The 18262-nt window shown below is 38.9% G+C and overlaps 1 protein-coding gene across 1 annotated transcript in view; it reads right to left on the bottom strand.

The window, feature by feature from the left end:
* UBR3 (ubiquitin protein ligase E3 component n-recognin 3) overlaps nt 1-18262 on the bottom strand; it is a 1090259-nt gene that overhangs the window by 619668 nt on the left and 452329 nt on the right. Inside the window, 1 exon segment of the mRNA XM_053698420.1 lies at nt 596-692. Within this exon segment, the coding sequence (XP_053554395.1) occupies nt 596-692 (97 nt within the window).

The following is an 18262-nucleotide window of genomic DNA, read 5'->3' as shown; positions in this document are numbered from 1 at the left end:
ACGCCTCCAACTAATGCCCTTTTCTGATATTCTATAAAATAATTAGCATAGGGAATATGATAATTATGCGCAAGTGTTTATACTCAGCAGTGGGGCACAAGCTTGCTACATATTTTCTGGTCCTTAACTTGCAGTTTTAGAACTCATTTAGAATAAAGTCAATTCCAGCAGTAACTATATGATCTTTAATGATATAAAGGGCTGTCTGTCTATATGTGTTTATGTATCATCAAAAGTTTAATAAAGATGGACAGGCACTGTAGCAGGTATTTGTTTTTTCCTGTCTATAGCTAATGTATCTAACATTCAAAAAGAGGGTTCACATTATTTTGCAGGACAGATAATACTGTGGTATGGGGGAAGTACCCAGGGTAATAAACCCTGGATTACTGGTTTGCAACCCCAGGCTTTGGGCTAGAAAGTCCTGCACTAAAGAGTATACAAAAAAAGGAGAACATTCTTTAACAGGATACAATTTCACCTTTAGCATCACAACCCAGAGGATTTGTTTATGCCTGAATTGCTTTATAACATTCAGTTGAAGTGCAACCTAAGATTGTATAATAACAGGAAATAATGCTCTCAATATACTTACAAAGCTGTATATCTGTCCATGGCAGATTGTACATCCCTTCTGTAAACTGTTCGCAGGATCACCATCACTGGGTCAAATTCCTGATCCCAGACCTCACCTTCATGTGCAAAAACACGGTTATTTTATTTTCACAAATTAAAACTACGTATTAAAAAATATTATTTGTTTCTCTAACAATATATTTTTTAAACATGTTCTTGATCAAAGTGTCATCATGGGATTGTCAATTAGGGAACCCTATTCTTAGCTACAGCAACTAAATCCTGCCAAACCAAATTTGTTCCCTCTTATGCTTAGGAGGATGTTAGAAAAAGCTTCTCAGTCCTACTGAACAAGATATTACATATATAATGACAACAGCCCAGCAGTATAAGAAACAAACCAGGGAGGAACTTTAAAGGGACACTCAAGTCAACATTAAAACTTTAATGATTCAGATAGCACATGCAATTGTAAACGACTTTCCAGTTTACTTTAATTAACAAAATGTGCAGTCTTTTTATATTTACACTTTTTGAGTCACCAGCTAATACAGAGAATGTGAAAAAATTCATAAAATATACGTATAAGCATTTGTGATTGGGTGATGGCTGTCACATGATGCAGGAGGAGTGGAAATAGACAAAACTGAAATTTGTACAAACAAATCTACTACTCATTGGAAGCTTAGACTAAGTGCTATTGCATTGTCTTTTTAACATGCATCTGTTGATTATACAAATCTATTGTATTTACTGGTCCTTTAAGACCACTACTTTTACATTTAAAATGTTAGCTTCACAAAACAAGCCACCACACTTCTGCACAAACTGACCATAACTCTGCAAATGAAAATATCTCCACAATCGACTGACATTTTTATTAGCTGTAAAAGTAATTAGACAATCATTATTAAATACATAGGAAAGAGTGCCTAATAAGCTTGACAAAATATTGCTTTGCATGAGGAAGTTGAAGCAGTTAAATATGATACCAACAACCTGAAAATGCAGAAGTGATACTCAAGTTTCAATTGCTTACAAGCTAAGGAGAACAACTAGCTGCAAAAATGCACCCCCACCCTCTAAATGTTAATTACTTACACACCATAATGCATTACACTACATAACCTCATCCCACTTAATTTGTTCAAAGCTAAACATATAACTTCTAATCTCAAGACCAACATTGTCTTTTATATCTTAGAAAGTCCTGCTAAAATCTGTTTCTAGTGTTATTTTCCATTCAAGATCCTAATTCCTTATAAAAAGTCTAAATAAAAAAAAAAATGTAATCCTAATCTTTTACACCTCAAACTGCATCTACTAGAGAATCTATGAAACAGAAATATATGCTCCACTATATTGGCATTTATGTGGATTTCAGACAGCTTTCAATAAATCGTTACATGATCTAAACCCATTATAATTGCATTTTGACATAATCACAGGATTCAATTGTAGACTTTTAGCTCCACCACATGGCCAAACGGAGTATAACATATAAAAGTATGCAGTTCATTAGTTAGTGAATTACAAGTTAATGAGTTAGGAATACATTTATGTAAATTATTATTTTTTTATATTCCAACAAGAACATCCTATACAATGCTCTACTCCAAGGCATGACAAATTAGTTCATAATATACAGCTATATATATACGTACAACGTATTATATAGAAGAATAGAACAACTAGACCAGAGCTTTCCAAACTTTTCATGTTGGTGACACACTTTTTAGACCTACATCATTTTGCGACACAGTAATTAAATCAGTTGTACTAGCAAAAATGAGGTTAAACTAACTTGTTTTAAGAGATACAGACACATACATAAATTATATAATAATGAAATTTACAAGTAACAGTATGTATGTGCAAGAATTAAAAAAAAAATTAACACCACCAATAGCTACTTACTATTTTAATGGGATGTATGAGGTTGATGGGATGAACACAATTTCTGAATATTTGGTGGAATATTAGATAAAGACACTCACATTTCATCATCAAGCATTTTTAAAGTTTCCACTTCCTATCCATATATCAAGAGCAGGAGCAGCAATGCACTACTGGGAGCTAGTTAGTTGCAAAAAAACACACACTGACTTCAGCTCAGCGTTTAAGCTGCCGCCCTCAGAGCTCGGTGAGTCCGATTGACTATTGACCGCGCTACAAACACATTGCTGTCTCGCTCAATGACTACACATGCAGTCACGAGCCAATTAAGGAGACTACACGTGCAGTCAGGAGCCAATGTGCCGCCAAAGCCGCCAATATGAATAGTTTCAGTTCCCACTGAGCTGCGCCAATTGGTTAAGATGATCTGTGACCCACAAGGTATCAATCACGTGTCAACCATGTGATATGCATAGCAGGCAGGCGGAAAGTCAGAAACCCAAAAAATAAATAAATTAAAAAAAATTTGTGCTGAAGCAGGGACACACCTACACACTGCTGCCGACACACTAGTGTGTCCCGACACACACTTTGGAAAGCACTGAACTAGACACACTAATAAATACAGTAAAAAGAATGGAAATATATGCATTTTCTCCTCAGGACCTATTTAATGGGCACACCACCCAGCTGATTTTGCAGACCACTGGGCTAAAATTTAAGCTAATATGCTAAAATTAACTAATAAATATTTTCAATGTTTGTTGCCTAAATTATCATTACATCAATATACGTTACATTATATATTTAATATGTGCTTTGGGTAGCATAAGTAACATTTATAAATAACAGAAACTGATATTATTTATATTGCTAATGCAAAATTTTACTCTGCCACACCGGGCTACAAAAAAAATCTTTACCGAACACTGTGCGTCTCTCTCCCTCTACACATTTATATAGAGACATATCACAGTGGGGTGGTCAAACAGTGAAGGCATTACATTGCTAATCAGGCACTATGGCCCGCAGAACTTTCCTACCAAAATAAGCCTTGTTACAACTGGATTGAACTTCGAGGAAGATCTAGAACACTGGTTTTCAAACCTGTCCTCAGGCCTAACTAACGGTCCAGGTTTTCAGGATTACCTTGGATGAGAGCAGGTAAACTAACCATGTATACTAATCAACTGATTATTTCGCCTGTGCTCCAGTTCAGATATCCTCAAAATGTTGCCTGTTTGGGAGGTCTGAGGCCAGGTTTGAAAACCAGTGATCTAGAAGATTCAAGTCATTGTAAGGAGGAGGAAGATTTTTGGTTCTCGATTGATATAAGGAACGAAAAAACATAATTTATGTAAGAACTTACCTGATAAATTCATTTCTTTCATATTGGCAAGAGTCCATGAGCTAGTGACATATGGGATATACAATCCTACCAGGAGGGGCAAAGTTTCCCAAACCTCAAAATGCCTATAAATACACTCCTCACCACACCCACAATTCAGTTTAACGAATAGCCAAGCAGTGGGGTGATAAAGAAAGGAGTAGAAAGCATCAACAAAGGAAATTTGGAAATAATTGTGCTTTATACAAAAAATCATAGCCACCATAAAAAGGGTGGGCCTCATGGACTCTTGACAATATGAAAGAAATTAATTTATCAGGTAAGTTCTTACCTAAATTATGTTTTCTTTCATGTAATTGGCAAGAGTCCATGAGCTAGTGACATATGGGATATCAATACCCAAGATGTGGAGTCTTCCACTCAAGAGTCACTAGAGAGGGAGGGAATAAAAATAAAAACAGCCATATTTAGCTGAAAAAATTAATCCACAACCCAAAAAATTTGTTAATTTTCATTTTTGAAAGAAAAAAACTTAAATCAAAAAGCAGAAGATTCAAACTGAAACAGCTGCCTGAAGAACTTTTCTACCAAAAACTGCTTCCGAAGAAGCAAATACATCAAAATGGTAGAATTTAGTAAATGTATGCAAAGAGGACCAAGTCGCCGCTTTGCAAATCTGATCAACTGAAGCTTCATTCTTAAAAGCTCACGAAGTGGAGACTGATCTAGTAGAATGAGCTGTAATTCTCTGAGGCGGGGCCTGACCTGACTCCAAATAAGCTTGATGAATCAAAAGTTTCAACCAAGAAGCCAAGGAAATAGCAGAAGCCTTCTGACCTTTCCTAGGACCAGAAAATAAAACAAATAGACTGGAAGTCTTCCAGAAATCTTTAGTAGCTTCCACATAATATTTCAAAGCTCTTACCACATCCAAAGAATGTAAGGATCTCTCCAAAGAATTCTGAGGATTAGGACACAAGGAAGGGACAACAATATCTCTACTAATGTTGTTAGAATTCACAACCTTAGGTAAAAATTGAAAAGAAGTCCGCAAAACTGCCTTATCCTGATGAAAAATCAGAAAAGGAGACTCACAAGAAAGAGCAGATAGCTCAGAAACTCTTCTAGCAGAAGACATAGCCAAAAGGAACAACACTTTCCAGGAAAGTAGTTTAATGTCCAAAAAATGCATAGGCTCAAATGGAGGAGCCTGTAAAGCCTTCAGAGCCAAATTAAGACTCCAAGGAGGAGAAATTGATTTAATGACAGGCTTAATACGAACTAAAGCCTGTACAAAACAGTGAATATCAGGAAGTATAGCAATCTTTCTGTGAAATAAAACAGAAAGAGCAGAGATTTGTCGTTTCAAGGAATTTGCAGTCAAACCCTTATCCAAACCATCCTGAAGGAACTGTAAAATTCTAGGAATTCTAAAAGAATGCCAGGAAAAATTATGAGAACACTATGAAATGTAAGTCTTCCAAACTCTATAATAAATCTTTCTAGAGACAGATTTACGAGCTTGTAACATAGTATTAATCACTGAGTCAGAGAAACCTCTATGACTTAGAACTAAGCATTCAATTTCCATACCTTCAAATTTAATGATTTGAGATCCTGATGGAAAACGGACCTTGAGATAGTAGGTCCGGCCGTAACGGAAGTGGCCAAGGCGGGCAACTGGACATTCGAAACAGATCCGCATACCAAAACCTGTGTGGCCATACTGGAGCCACCAGCAACACAAAAGACTGTTCCATGATGATTTTGGAGATCACTTTTGGGAGAACTAGAGGCGGGAAGATGTAAGCAGGTTGATAACACCAAAGAAATGTCAGCGCATCCACTGCTTCCGCGTGAACATCCCTGGACCTGGACAGGTATCTGGGAAGTTTCTTGTTTAGATGAGAGGCCATGAGATCTATCTCTGGAAGCCCCCACATCTGAACAATCTGAGAAAAAACATCTGGATGGAGAGACCACTCCCCTGAAAGACTTGCATCTGTTGTGATCACAGTCCAGGTTGGGCGAACAAAAGAAGCCCCTTGAACCAAACGATGGTGATCTATCCACCATGTCAGAGAGTGTCGTACATTGGGATTCAAGGATATTAATTGTGATATCTTTGTATAATCCCTGCACCATTGATTCAGCATACAAAGATGTAGAGGTCTCATGTGAAAACGAGCAAAGGGGATCGCGTCCGATGCTGCAGACATGAGACCTAAAACTTCCATGCACATAGCCACTGAAGGGAATGACTGAGACTGAAGGAGCCGGCATGCTGCGACCAATTTTAAATGTCTCTTGTCTGTTAGAGACAGAGTCATGGACACTGAATCTATCTGGAAGCCTAAAAAGGTGACCCTTGTCTGAGGAATCAAGACATTTTTTGGTAAATTGATCCTCCAACCATGTTTCCGAAGAAACAACACTAGTTGATTCGTGTGAGATTCTGCAGTATGTAAAGACTGAGCAAGTACCAAGATATCGTCCAAATAAGGAAACACCGCAATACCCTGTTCTCTGATTACAGATAGTAGGGCACCCAGAACCTTTGAAAAGATTCTTGGAGCTGTTGCTAGGCCAAATGGAAGAGCAACAAACTGGTAATTCTTGTCTAGAAAAGAGAATCTCAGAAACTGAAAGTGTTCTGGATGAATCGTAATATGAAGGTATGCATCCTGCAAGTCTATTTTGGACATATAATGTCCTCGCTGAACAAAAGGCAGAATAGTCCTTATAGTCACCATCTTGAAAGTTTGTACTCTTACATAACGATTCAAAATTTTTAGATCCAGAACTGGTCTGAATAAATTTTCTTTCTTCGGTACAACGAATAGGTTTGAATAAAACCCCAAACCTTGTTCCTGAGGAGGAACTGGCATGATTACCCCTGAAGACTCCAGATCTGAAACACACTTCAGAAAAGCCTGAGCTTTTACTGGATTTACAGGGATGCATGAGAGAAAAAATCTTCTCACAGGAGGTCTTACTTTGAATCCTATTCGATACCCTTGAGAGACAATGCTCTGAATCCAATGATTTTGGACAGATTTTATCCAAAAATACTTGAAAAACCTTAATCTGCCCCCTACCAGCTGAGCTGGCATGAGAGCCGCACCTTCATGCGGATTTAGGGGCTGACTTTGGTTTCCTAAATGGCTTGGATTTATTCCAATTTGAGGAAGGCTTCCAATTGGAAGCAGATTCCTTGGGGGAAGGATTGAGTTTTTGTTCTTTATTCTGACGAAAGGAACGAAAACGGTTAGAAGCCTTAGATTTACCCTTAGGTTTTTTATCCTGAGGCAAAAAAACTCCTTTTACCCCAGTGATAGTTGAAATAATAGAATCCAACTGAGAACCAAATAATTTATTACCTTGGAAAGAAAGAGATAGTAATCTAGATTTAGATGTCATATCAGCATTCCAAGATTTAAGCCACAAAGCTCTTCTAGCTAAAACAGCTAAAGACATGGATCTAACATCAATTTTGATAATATCAAAAATGGCATCACAAATAAAATGATTAGCATGTTGCAGTAAGCAAACAACGCTAGATATGTCAGAATCCAATTCGTGTTGCGCTAAATTTTCCAACCAGAAAGTTGATGCAGCCGCAACATCAGCCAAAGAAATAGCAGGTCTGAGAAGATGACCTGAATATAAATAGGCCTTCCTTAGATAAGATTCAAGCTTCCTATCTAAAGGATCCTTAAAGGAAGTGCTATCTTCCATAGGAATAGTGGTACGTTTAGCAAGAGTAGAAATAGCCCCATCAACTTTGGGGATTTTTTTCCCAAAACTCTATAGATTTTGCTGGTAAAGGATACAATTTTTTAAACCTTGAAGAAGGAATAAAAGAAGTACCTGGCTTATTCCATTCCCTAGAAATCATATCAGAAATAGCCTCAGGAATGGGAAAAACCCCTGGGGAAACCACAGGAGGTTTAAACAGCATTTATACGTTTATTAGACTGAACGTCAATAGGACTGGTTACCTCAATATCCAAAGTAATTAACACTTCTTTTAATAAAGAACGCATATACTCTATTTTAAATAAATAAGTAGATTTGTCAGTGTCAATATCTGAGGAAGGATCTTCTGTTTCAGATAGATCCTCATCAGAAGAGGATGAATTATTATGTTGTTGGTCATTTGAAATTTCATCAGCTAAATGAGAAGTGTTAAAAGACCTTTTACGTTTATTAGAAGGTGGAAATGCAGACAAAATCTGGATTGGATGAGACTTAAGCGCTTGTGCTTAATTACCCAATAAGGAAAGATAGTCTTACTACATACAAATACATACAATAAAATTTAAAACAATAAAAATTGATTCTTAAAACAAATTTAACTGGTTGGCCAACCATACAGTGTGAATAAAATGATATAATATGTTTTCCAATCGCTGTTACTTAGTGTATTATACAAACATATCTGTATATTTGAATTTTTTAATTTTGGTTTAATTGCAGATATTTTTTATGGATTTGATATAGTGGACTTGTGAAGAAGTATGGTATCCACAAAGAATAATCGCAATATTAATTCTTAATTACCATATTTACCATATTGGTTTGTTTAAAGCTGAACATACATAATTACAATAGCGTCAATGGTATCAACATTAGTAACAAATAATAAAAGTGAAACAAAAATAAAGTGATACAGTAAAAATCGTATAATAAGTTATGAAAGATAAAGTCTTTCTGCCGTGATCGTTAGAGTAATTGTTAATTGCTTTTTGTTAAAAGCGCTGTTGTTAAGTCCTCCGTGGGGATAGTATGTGTGGGCGTGCTGCAACACGTTTTTGTCTAATTGCTATATATGTTGCGATTATAAGTCACTGTTAAGTAGTTTTGGTTATCTGTCCTTCACATTAACTTTCTTAGTTGGTGTAGGTATAATAAATCTTACCCGTTGTTTCTTTTGGGATACTTTGTTTCTGGTCTAGTTTCTTTTTGTACCCAATTCAATCTTTACTGTGATAAATGTGGATTGGAAGCCGGGATAGCCGCTGCCGATGTTGTAGTGGTTTCAGTATGTCGCGTTGGTTTGTCTCTGCGATTATACACACTTGAAGGAGTAGATGCTGGGGTAATGTGGTAGTGTGCTTTAACCGTTAATCCTTTCATCAGATGGCTGGTCTTTTTGCCCGGTTCAGGTTTTCAAAACCTCTTGAATTGTTGCGAATGTGTTCTGTTTAGATCCGTACTCTATTTGTTTCAGAGTATCCGATCTGCAGGTGTCCACAGGTTTCTTTAGGCCCAATTTTAGGTAAGGTATTTCAGTTGTTCTTGGCGGTCCTTTAAAAGGAGGACTAGGTACTTTGAAGGTTGTCTTGGCGGTCCACTTCGAAAGTGGACTATGAAAATGTTTAGTGTAGCAAGGAGTAGGCAACGCGTTTCAGCAGATTAAAACAGCCTTTATCAAGCATATCTCTGAAACAAATAGAGTACGAATCTAAACAGAACACATTCGCAACAATTCAAGAGGTTTTGAAAATCTGAACTGGGCAAAAAGACCAGCCATCTGACGAAAGGATTAACGGTTAAAGCACACTACCACATTACGTTACTACAACACCGGCAGCGGCTATCCCGGCTTCCGATCCACATTTATCACAGTAAAGATTGAATTGGGTACAAAAAGAAACTAGACCAGAAACAAAGTATCCCAAAAGAAACAACGGGTAAGATTTATTATACCTACACCAACTAAGGAAGTTAATGTGAAGGACAGATAACCAAAACTACTTAACAGTGACTTATAATCGCAACATATATAGCAATTAGACAAAAACGTGTTGCAGCACGCCCACACATACTATCCCCACAAAGGACTTAACAACAGCGCTTTTAACAAAAAGCAATTAACAATTACTCTAACGATCACGGCAGAAAGACTTTATCTTTCATAACTTATTATACGATTTTTACTGTATCACTTTATTATTGTTTCACTTTTATTAGTTGTTACTAATGTTGATACCATTGACGCTATTTTAATTATGTATGTTCAGCTTTAAACAAACCAATATGGTAAATATGTTAATTAAGAATTAATATTGCGAATATTCTTTGTGGATACCATACTTCTTCACAAGTCCACTATATCAAATCCATAAAAAATATCTGCAATTAAACCAAAATTCAAAAATTCAAATATACAGATATGTTTGTATAATACACTAACAGGGATTGGAAAACATATTATATCATTTTATTCACACTGTATGGTTGGCCAACCAGTTAGATTTGTTTTAAGAATCAATTTCTATTGTTTAAATTTTATTGTATGTATTTATAATTCTAAAAATAATTCTCATTGAATCCAACTACATAGTAAGACTATCTTTCCTTATTGGGTAATTAAGCACAAGCACTTAAGAGTCTCATCCAATCCAGATTTTACCCCCACTTTGAAGTTTGTGAGATTACTTCTTCGAGACTCCCTAGCTTTTACCCCCACAGTGCATAGTTTATTAACCCAACACGGAAATGCAGACAAAACCTTCATAATAGAATCAGAAACAAATTCTTTAAAATTTACAGGTATATCATGCACATTAGAAGTTGAAGGAACTGCAACTGGCAATGTATTATTACTGATGGAAACACTATCTGCATGTAAAAGTTTATCATGACAACTATTACAAATGACATTCAGTGGAATAATTTCTACAACTTTACAACAAATGCACTTAGCTTTGGTAGAACCAATGTCAGGCAGCAATGTTCTAGCAAAAACTTCTGAGGCAGGATCAGATTGGGACATCTTGCACAATGTAAGTGAAAAAAACAACATATAAAGCAAAATTATCTATTTCCTTATATGACAGTTTCAGGAATGGGAAAAAATGCAATAGCATAGGCCTCTGAAAGCAAAAAGCAAGAGGCAAACAAACAAGGGGTATTGAAATAATTAAATAAATTTGGCGCCAAGTATGACGCACAACGTAACGTAAAGTCTTTTTGGCGCCAAAAATTACCGGAAATGACACACTTGCGTCAATAATGACGCCGCTGTGTGAAAGGTCTCGGCGTCACGTATGACGCCGGGAATGACGAAGTTGCGTCATAAACGTACTTTTTCATGCCAAAAAAATTTTCACACCAAGAATGACGCAATAAAGTTTAGCATTTGACGCACCCGCGGGCCTAATACCCGCAATTACAAGAAGTAGTCAATTAAAAAAAAGACTAAACCCCAGGTAAGAAATAAATTTCTTAAAAATGTTTACATTCCCAAATATGAAACTGACAGTCTGCAGAAGGAAATACATGAACCTGACTCATGGCAAATATAAGTACAATACATATATTTAGAACTTTATATAAATGCATAAAGTGCCAAACCATAGCTGACAGTGTCTTAAGTAATGAAAACATACTTACCAAAAGACACCCATCCACATATAGCAGATAGCCAAACCAGTACTAAAACAGTTATTAGTAGAGGTAATGGTAAATTGAGAGTATATCGTCGATCTGAAAAGGGAGGTAGGAGATGAATCTCTACGACCGATAACAGAGAACCTATGAAATAGACCCCCGTTAGGGAAATCATTGTATTCAAATAAGTGATACTCCCTTCACGTCCCTCTGACATTCGCTTACTCTGAGAGGAATCGGGCTTCAACAATGCTGAGACGCGCATATCAACGTAGAAATCTTAGCACAAACTTACTTCACCACCTCCATAGGAGGCAAAGTTTGTAAAACTGAATTGTGGGTGTGGTGAGGGGTGTATTTATAGGCATTTTGAGGTTTGGGAAACTTTGCCCCTCCTGGTAGGACTGTATATCCCATATGTCACTAGCTCATGGACTCTTGCCAATTACATGAAAGAAAGGACTATTTGTTCTATATTTCCCTTAGAAGTCTTGTCCTGTTCCTTTTCCTCCAGACAAGGTGGAAATTATAACGTCAAGACCAGGTCCAAATAATCGTTTCCATTTAAGGAGAGAAAAAAAGACTATCTTTGGAAAACCCGGTTTGCCGACAATCACAAATCATAAAGCCCCTTTGATCAGCCCTGCTAAAGTAATATACTTAGTATAAAATCTAATTATTGTCAACAATGGGACAACAAATAAGTGCATTAGTCGATGTTAGAAGTTTCAAACAATTTTTAAAATCTTCATCCACAGAGTCTTCTGAGACTTACTTAGTCAAATTGTCACATCAAAGTGCAGACGCAACTGCTACAGAAGCAATGCTTTCGAAGAAAGGTTACCGCTTTCATGTCCATATGGTTCCTGAAAACGTACTATCCTCTAAAAGAATAGTAGTGCGTTTGGCTAAATCAAATAGCACCATCCATTACTGGAAAAGTTTCCCAAAGCTCCACATTTGGTTTTTCCTCAGATTTAGAGCATAAAACTGCTCTAAAATAAAAAAAATATGGGCATCCGAAGGTGTTCTCCTCTATGATGATGCAGAAGAAACTGATAATGTAACGTTAGGATTAGTTTCAGACATAGAACTTTGTGTATCCTTGGAGGAGGTATAGCCACAGTTGAGAAAGTTTAAAAAAAAAAAAATACACAAAGAGCCTTCCTTCCACATTGCCAAACAATTAAATCCCTATAAGGTTGCATTGAGATGTAACTCCCAAATGAATTAGCTGAATAGAAAATATCACCTATTATCACATAATAAAGTTTCCATAATCAGTAGACCAAGTATGAAAAGTCTAAGCTATAAAGGTGTAATTACTTTGTTACATGTGTATGTCCCCTGGCTATGATTTACCTAAAAATTGGTGAATTTACCAATAGCTTGTGGGCTATGTGAGTACAAAAAATTCACCCACTCTACCATGCATACTGGCTGCAGAAAAGACTGCTTTCCGATAAAGAGCTCATCCAGTGTTGTGAACGTCACAGTAGAGGATCTGTGTGTGAAGTACAACGAAGACCCAACAGGAGGAGTCTAAGGGACTGGGTCCTCAAGATACCTGTGACAGGCTTGTGACCAACTAATTTACTGGGACTGATTCTGTCACTGCTTCATACTCCACAATCTCCCCCTGTCTCTCAGTAGCAACTCTATGAGGGGAAAATTGGCTTCAAATCGGTCTGAGGACCCCTATCAACGAAAAAAACATAATTTATGCTTACCTGATAAATTTATTTCTCTTGTGATGTATCGAGTCCACGGATTCATCCATACTTGTGGGATATTCTCCTTCCCTAAAGGAAGTGGCAAAGAGAGCACCCACAGCAGAGCTGTCTATATAGCTCCACCCCCCAGTCATTCGACCGAAGGCTAGGAAGAAAAAGGAGAAACTATAGGGTGCAGTGGTGACTGAAAGTTTTAAAATAAAAATATATTTGCCTGTCTTAATAAACAGGGCGGGCCGTGGACTCGATACATCACAAGACAAATAAATTTATCAGGTAAGCATAAATTGTGTTTTCTCTTGTAAGATGTATCGAGTCCACGGATTCATCCATACTTGTGGGATACCAAAGCTTTAGGACACGGATGAAGGGAGGGACAAGACAGGGACCTTAAACGGAAGGCACCACTGCTTGTAGAACCTTTCTCGCAAAAATAGCCTCCGAAGAAGAATCGAATTTGGAAAATTTGGAAAAAGTATGAAGCGAAGACCAAGTCACCGCCTTACAAAGCCCATGTGGAAGCCACAGCTCTAGTAGAATGAGCAGTAAATCTTTCAGGAGGCTGCTGTTCAGCAGTCTCATAGGCCAAACGGATGATGCTTTTCAGCCAAAAGGAAAGAGAGGTAGCCGTAGCCTTTTGACCTCTCCGTTTACCAGAATAAACAACAAACAACGAAGATGTTTGACGGAAATCTTTAGTTGCTTGTAAGAAGAACTTCAAAGCACGAACCACATCAAGATTGTATAACAGACGTTCCTTCTTTGATGAAGGATTAGGACACAGAGAAGGAACAACAATCTCTTGATTGAAATTCTTATTAGAAACAACCTTAGGAAGAAACCCAGGTTTGGTACGCAAAACCCCCTTATCTGCATAGAAAACAAGGTAAGGGGAATCACACTGTAAAGCAGATAGCTCAGAAACTCTTCGAGCCGAAGAGATAGCTGCTAAAAATAAAACTTTCCAAGATAGAAGCTTAATATCCATGGAATGCATAGGTTCAAACGGAACCCTTTGAAGAACTTTAAGAACTAAGTTTAGGCGCCATGGCGGAGCAACAGGTTTAAAGGCTTGATCCTGACCAAAGCCTGACTAAAAGCTTCAACATCTGGGACATCTGCCAGACGTTTGTGTAATAGAATAGATAAAGCAGATATTTGTCCTTTTAGGGAACTAGCTGACAATCCCTTTCTCCAAACCTTCTTGGAGAAAAGACAATATTCTAGGAATCCTAATCTTACTCCACGAGTAACCTTTGGATTCACACCAATAAAGATATTTGGGCCAAATCTTATGATAGATCTTCCTGGTCACAGTCTTTCTAGCCTGAATCAGGGTATCAATGACCGACTCAGAGAAACCACGCTCTGATAGAATCAGGCGTTCAATCTCCAAGCAGTCAGACACAGAGAAATTAGATTTGGATGCGTGAACAGACCTTGGATTAGAAGGTCCCACCTCATTGGCAGAGTCCACGGTAGAACTGAGGACATGTCCACTAGGTCTGCATACCAAGTCCTGCGTGGCCACGCAGGTGCTATCAGAATCACCGAAGTTCTCTCCTGCTTGATTCTGGTAACCAGACGTGGGAGGAGAGGAAACAGTGGAAATACATAGGCCAGATTTAAGGACCAAGGCACTGCTAGAGCATCTATCAGTACCGCCTGGGGATCCGGGGATCCTGGGACCTGGACCCGTAACGAGGAAGTTTGGCATTCTGACGAGATGCCATCAGATCCAATTCTGGTGTGCCCCATAGCTGAATCAGCTGGGCAAATACCTCCGGATGGAGTTCCCACTCCCCCGGATGAAAAGTCTGACGACTTAGGAAATCCGCCTCCCAGTTCTCTACTCCTGGGATGTGGATTGCTGAGAGATGGCAAGAGTGATCCTCTGCCCATCGGATTATTTTGGTTACCTCCATCATCGCTAGAGAACTCCTTGTTCCTCCTTGATGATTGATATAAGCTACAGTTGTGATGTTGTCCGACTGAAACCTGATGAATTTGGCCGCAGCAAGCTGAGGCCACGCCTGAAGCGCATTGAATATCTCTCTCAGTTCTAGAATGTTTATCAGGAGGAGAGATTTCTCCCGAGACCATAAGCCCTGTGCTTTCAGGGAGTTCCAGACTGCACCCCAGCCAAGCAGGCTAGCATCTGTCGTTACAATGAGCCACTCTGGCCTGCGGAAACACATTCCCTGAGACAGGTAGTCCTGAGACAACCACCAGAGAAGAGAATCTCTGGTCTCCTAGTCCAGATGCAGTTGAGGAGATAAATCTGCATAATCCCCATTCCACTGTTTGAACATGCTTAGCTGCAGTGGTCTGAGGTGTAGGCGGGCAAAAGGAACTATGTCCATTGCCGCTACCATGAGTCCGATTACCTCCATACACTGAGCCACTGATGGCTGAGGAATGGAATGAAGAGCTCGGCAAGTGGTTAAGAGTTTTGATTTTCTGACCTCCGTCAGAAATATTTTCATTTCTACCGAGTCTATCAGAGTCCCTAGGAAGGAAACTCTTGTAAGAGGAAAGAGAGAACTCTTTTTTATGTTATCCTTCCACCCGTGAGATCTCAGAAAAGCCAACACGATGTCCGTGTGAGACTTGGCTAGCTGGAAAGTCGACGCCTGAATTAAGATGTCGTCTAGATAAGGCGTCACTGCTATGTCCCGTGGTCGTAGAACCGCCAGAAGGGACCCTAGCACCTTTGTGAAAATTCTGGGAGTCGTGGCCAAACCAAAGGGAAGAGCCACAAACTGGTAATGCCTGTTTAGAAAGGCGAATCGGAGAAATTGATGATGATCTCTGTGAATAGGGATAAGCCTTTAAGTCCACGGTAGTCATATATTGACCCTCCTGGATCAGAGGTAGAATAGTCCGAATAGTCTCCATCTTGAATGATGGAACTTTGAGGAACTTTAGAATTTTGAGATCCAAAATTGGTCTGAAAGTTCCCTCTTTTTTTGGAACCACAAACAGGTTTGAGCAAAACCCTAGCACCTGTTCCTCTTTTGGAACTGGGCGGATCCCCCCCATGGTATGTAGGTCTTCTACACAGCGTAAGAACGCCTCTCTCTTTGTCTGGTTTACAGACAATCGAGAAATGTGAAATCTCCCCCTTGGAAGAGAGTCTTTGAATTCCAGAAGATATCCATGGGACACAATTTCTAAAGCCCAGGAATCGTGAACATCTCTTGCCCAGGCCTGAGCGAAGAGAGAGAGTCTGCCCCCTACTAGATCCGGTCCCGGATCGGGGGCTACCCCTTCATGCTGTCTTGGAGGCAGCTGCAGGCTTCTTGGCCTGTTTACCCTTGTTCCAAGCCTGGTTAGGTCTCCAGACTGACTTGGATTGGGCAAAATTCCCCTCTTGCTTTGCAGCAGAGGAAGCTGAAGCGGGACCACCCTTGAAGTTCCGAAAGGAACGAAAATTATTTTGTTTGGTCCTCATCTTATTTGATCTATCCTGAGGGAGGGCATGACCTTTCCCTCCGGTGATGTCTGAAATAATCTCTTTCAGTTCAGGCCCGAATAGGGTCTTTCCTTTGAAAGGGATGTTTAAAATTTTAGATTTAGATGACACATCAGCAGACCAGGACTTAAGCCATAACGCCCTGCGGGCTAAAATGGCAAAACCTGCATTCTTTGCCACTAATTTAGCCAGTTGAAATGAGGCATCTGTAATAAAAGAATTAGCCAACTTAAGGGCCTCAATTCTGTCCATAATCTCCTCTAATGGAGTCTCCATCTGTGGAGCCTCTTCTAGAGCCTCGAACCAGAAAGCAGCTGCATTAGTTACAGGAACAATGCACGCAATAGGTTGGAGAAGAAAACCTTGATGAACAAAAAATTTCTTCAGGAGACCCTCTAATTTTTTATCCATAGGATCTTTGAAAGCACAACTGTCTTCGATAGGTATAGTTGTACGCTTAGACAGAGAAGAAATAGCTCCTTCCACTTTAGGAACTGTCTGCCACGAGTCCCGCATGGTGTCAGATATGGGAAAAATGTTCTTAAAAACAGGAGGGGGAGTGAACGGAATTCCTGGTCTATCCCACTCCTTAGCAATAATATTCACAATCCTCTTAGGGACTGGAAAAACATCAGTGTAAACAGGAACCTCTAAGTATTTATCCATTTTACACAATTTATCTGGTACCACTAATCATCTAGAGTCGCTAATACCTCCCTGAGCAATAAGTGGAGGTGTTAAAGCTTAAATTTAAAGGCCGTCATATCAGAATCTGTCTGAGGGAGCGTCTTTCCTGAATCAGAAATTTCTCCCTCAGATAACAAATCCCTCTCCTCTACTTCAGAGCATTGTGAGGGCATATCAGATACGGCTACAAAAGCGTCAGACGGCTCAGCATTTTTTCTTAACCCAGAGCTGTCCCGCTTTCCTTGTAAACCAGGCAGTTTGGATAAAACCTCTGTGAGGGTTGTATTCATAACTGTGGCCATGTCTTGTAAAGTAAATGAATTCGACACACTAGAGGTACTTGGCGTCACTTGTGCGGGCGTTACTGGTTGTGACACTTGGGGAGAGCTAGATGGCGAACCCTCATTTACTTCTGACTGAGAATCATCTATTGCTCTATTTTTAAGTGCTAATATTTGTTCTTTATAGTTTATAGACATATCAGTACAATTGGGACACATTCTAAGAGGGGGTTCCACAATGGCTTCGAAACATAATTGAACAAGGATTTTCCTTGGTGTCAGACATGTTAAATAGGCTAGTAATGTAACAAGCAAGCTTGGAAAACACTGTAATCAAAGTAAATAACACTTAGAAATAAAACTGTACTGTGCCTTTAAGAGAAAAAAAGCTGCACAAATTCTGCAAAACAGTGTAAAAAAGCAGTAAACTCAACGAAATGTTTACAGTAGTATCATAAAGCCTTAGTAACTTTGCACAGCTATGCAAATAAACAATTAACCCCTTAATGGCAAAACCGGATTGAAAAAACGTCAAAACCGGCAAAAAAAAAGACTTTCAGCACCTTGCCACAGCTCTGCTATGGCGCCTACCTGCCCTTCAGAACGATTTGTGGGGAAAAAACTTCTTTTACAGCCCTCAAACACAGCAGGAACCTAAGGAGAAGCAGTTAGATGTCTCTGAGGAAAAGAAACTGTGCAACTGAGGCGCGAAAATATGCTGAAGTGTGTTTCCGTTCCCGGCTCCCCAACGCACACACTTGAAAGAAAGGATTATAACAAGTGCCTAGTCACTACCAAACCCAGAATCTTGGAGCCTCAAATCATCAACCAATAACCGCGGATCATAAACCAAATACCATTATAAGAG

This window comes from Bombina bombina, chromosome 1 (assembly GCF_027579735.1).
Source record: "Bombina bombina isolate aBomBom1 chromosome 1, aBomBom1.pri, whole genome shotgun sequence".
In the NCBI taxonomy this organism is placed as follows: domain Eukaryota; kingdom Metazoa; phylum Chordata; class Amphibia; order Anura; family Bombinatoridae; genus Bombina; species Bombina bombina.
The sequence above is the reverse complement of the archived record's forward strand: the minus strand, read 5'-3'. Positions and strand labels throughout refer to the sequence as shown.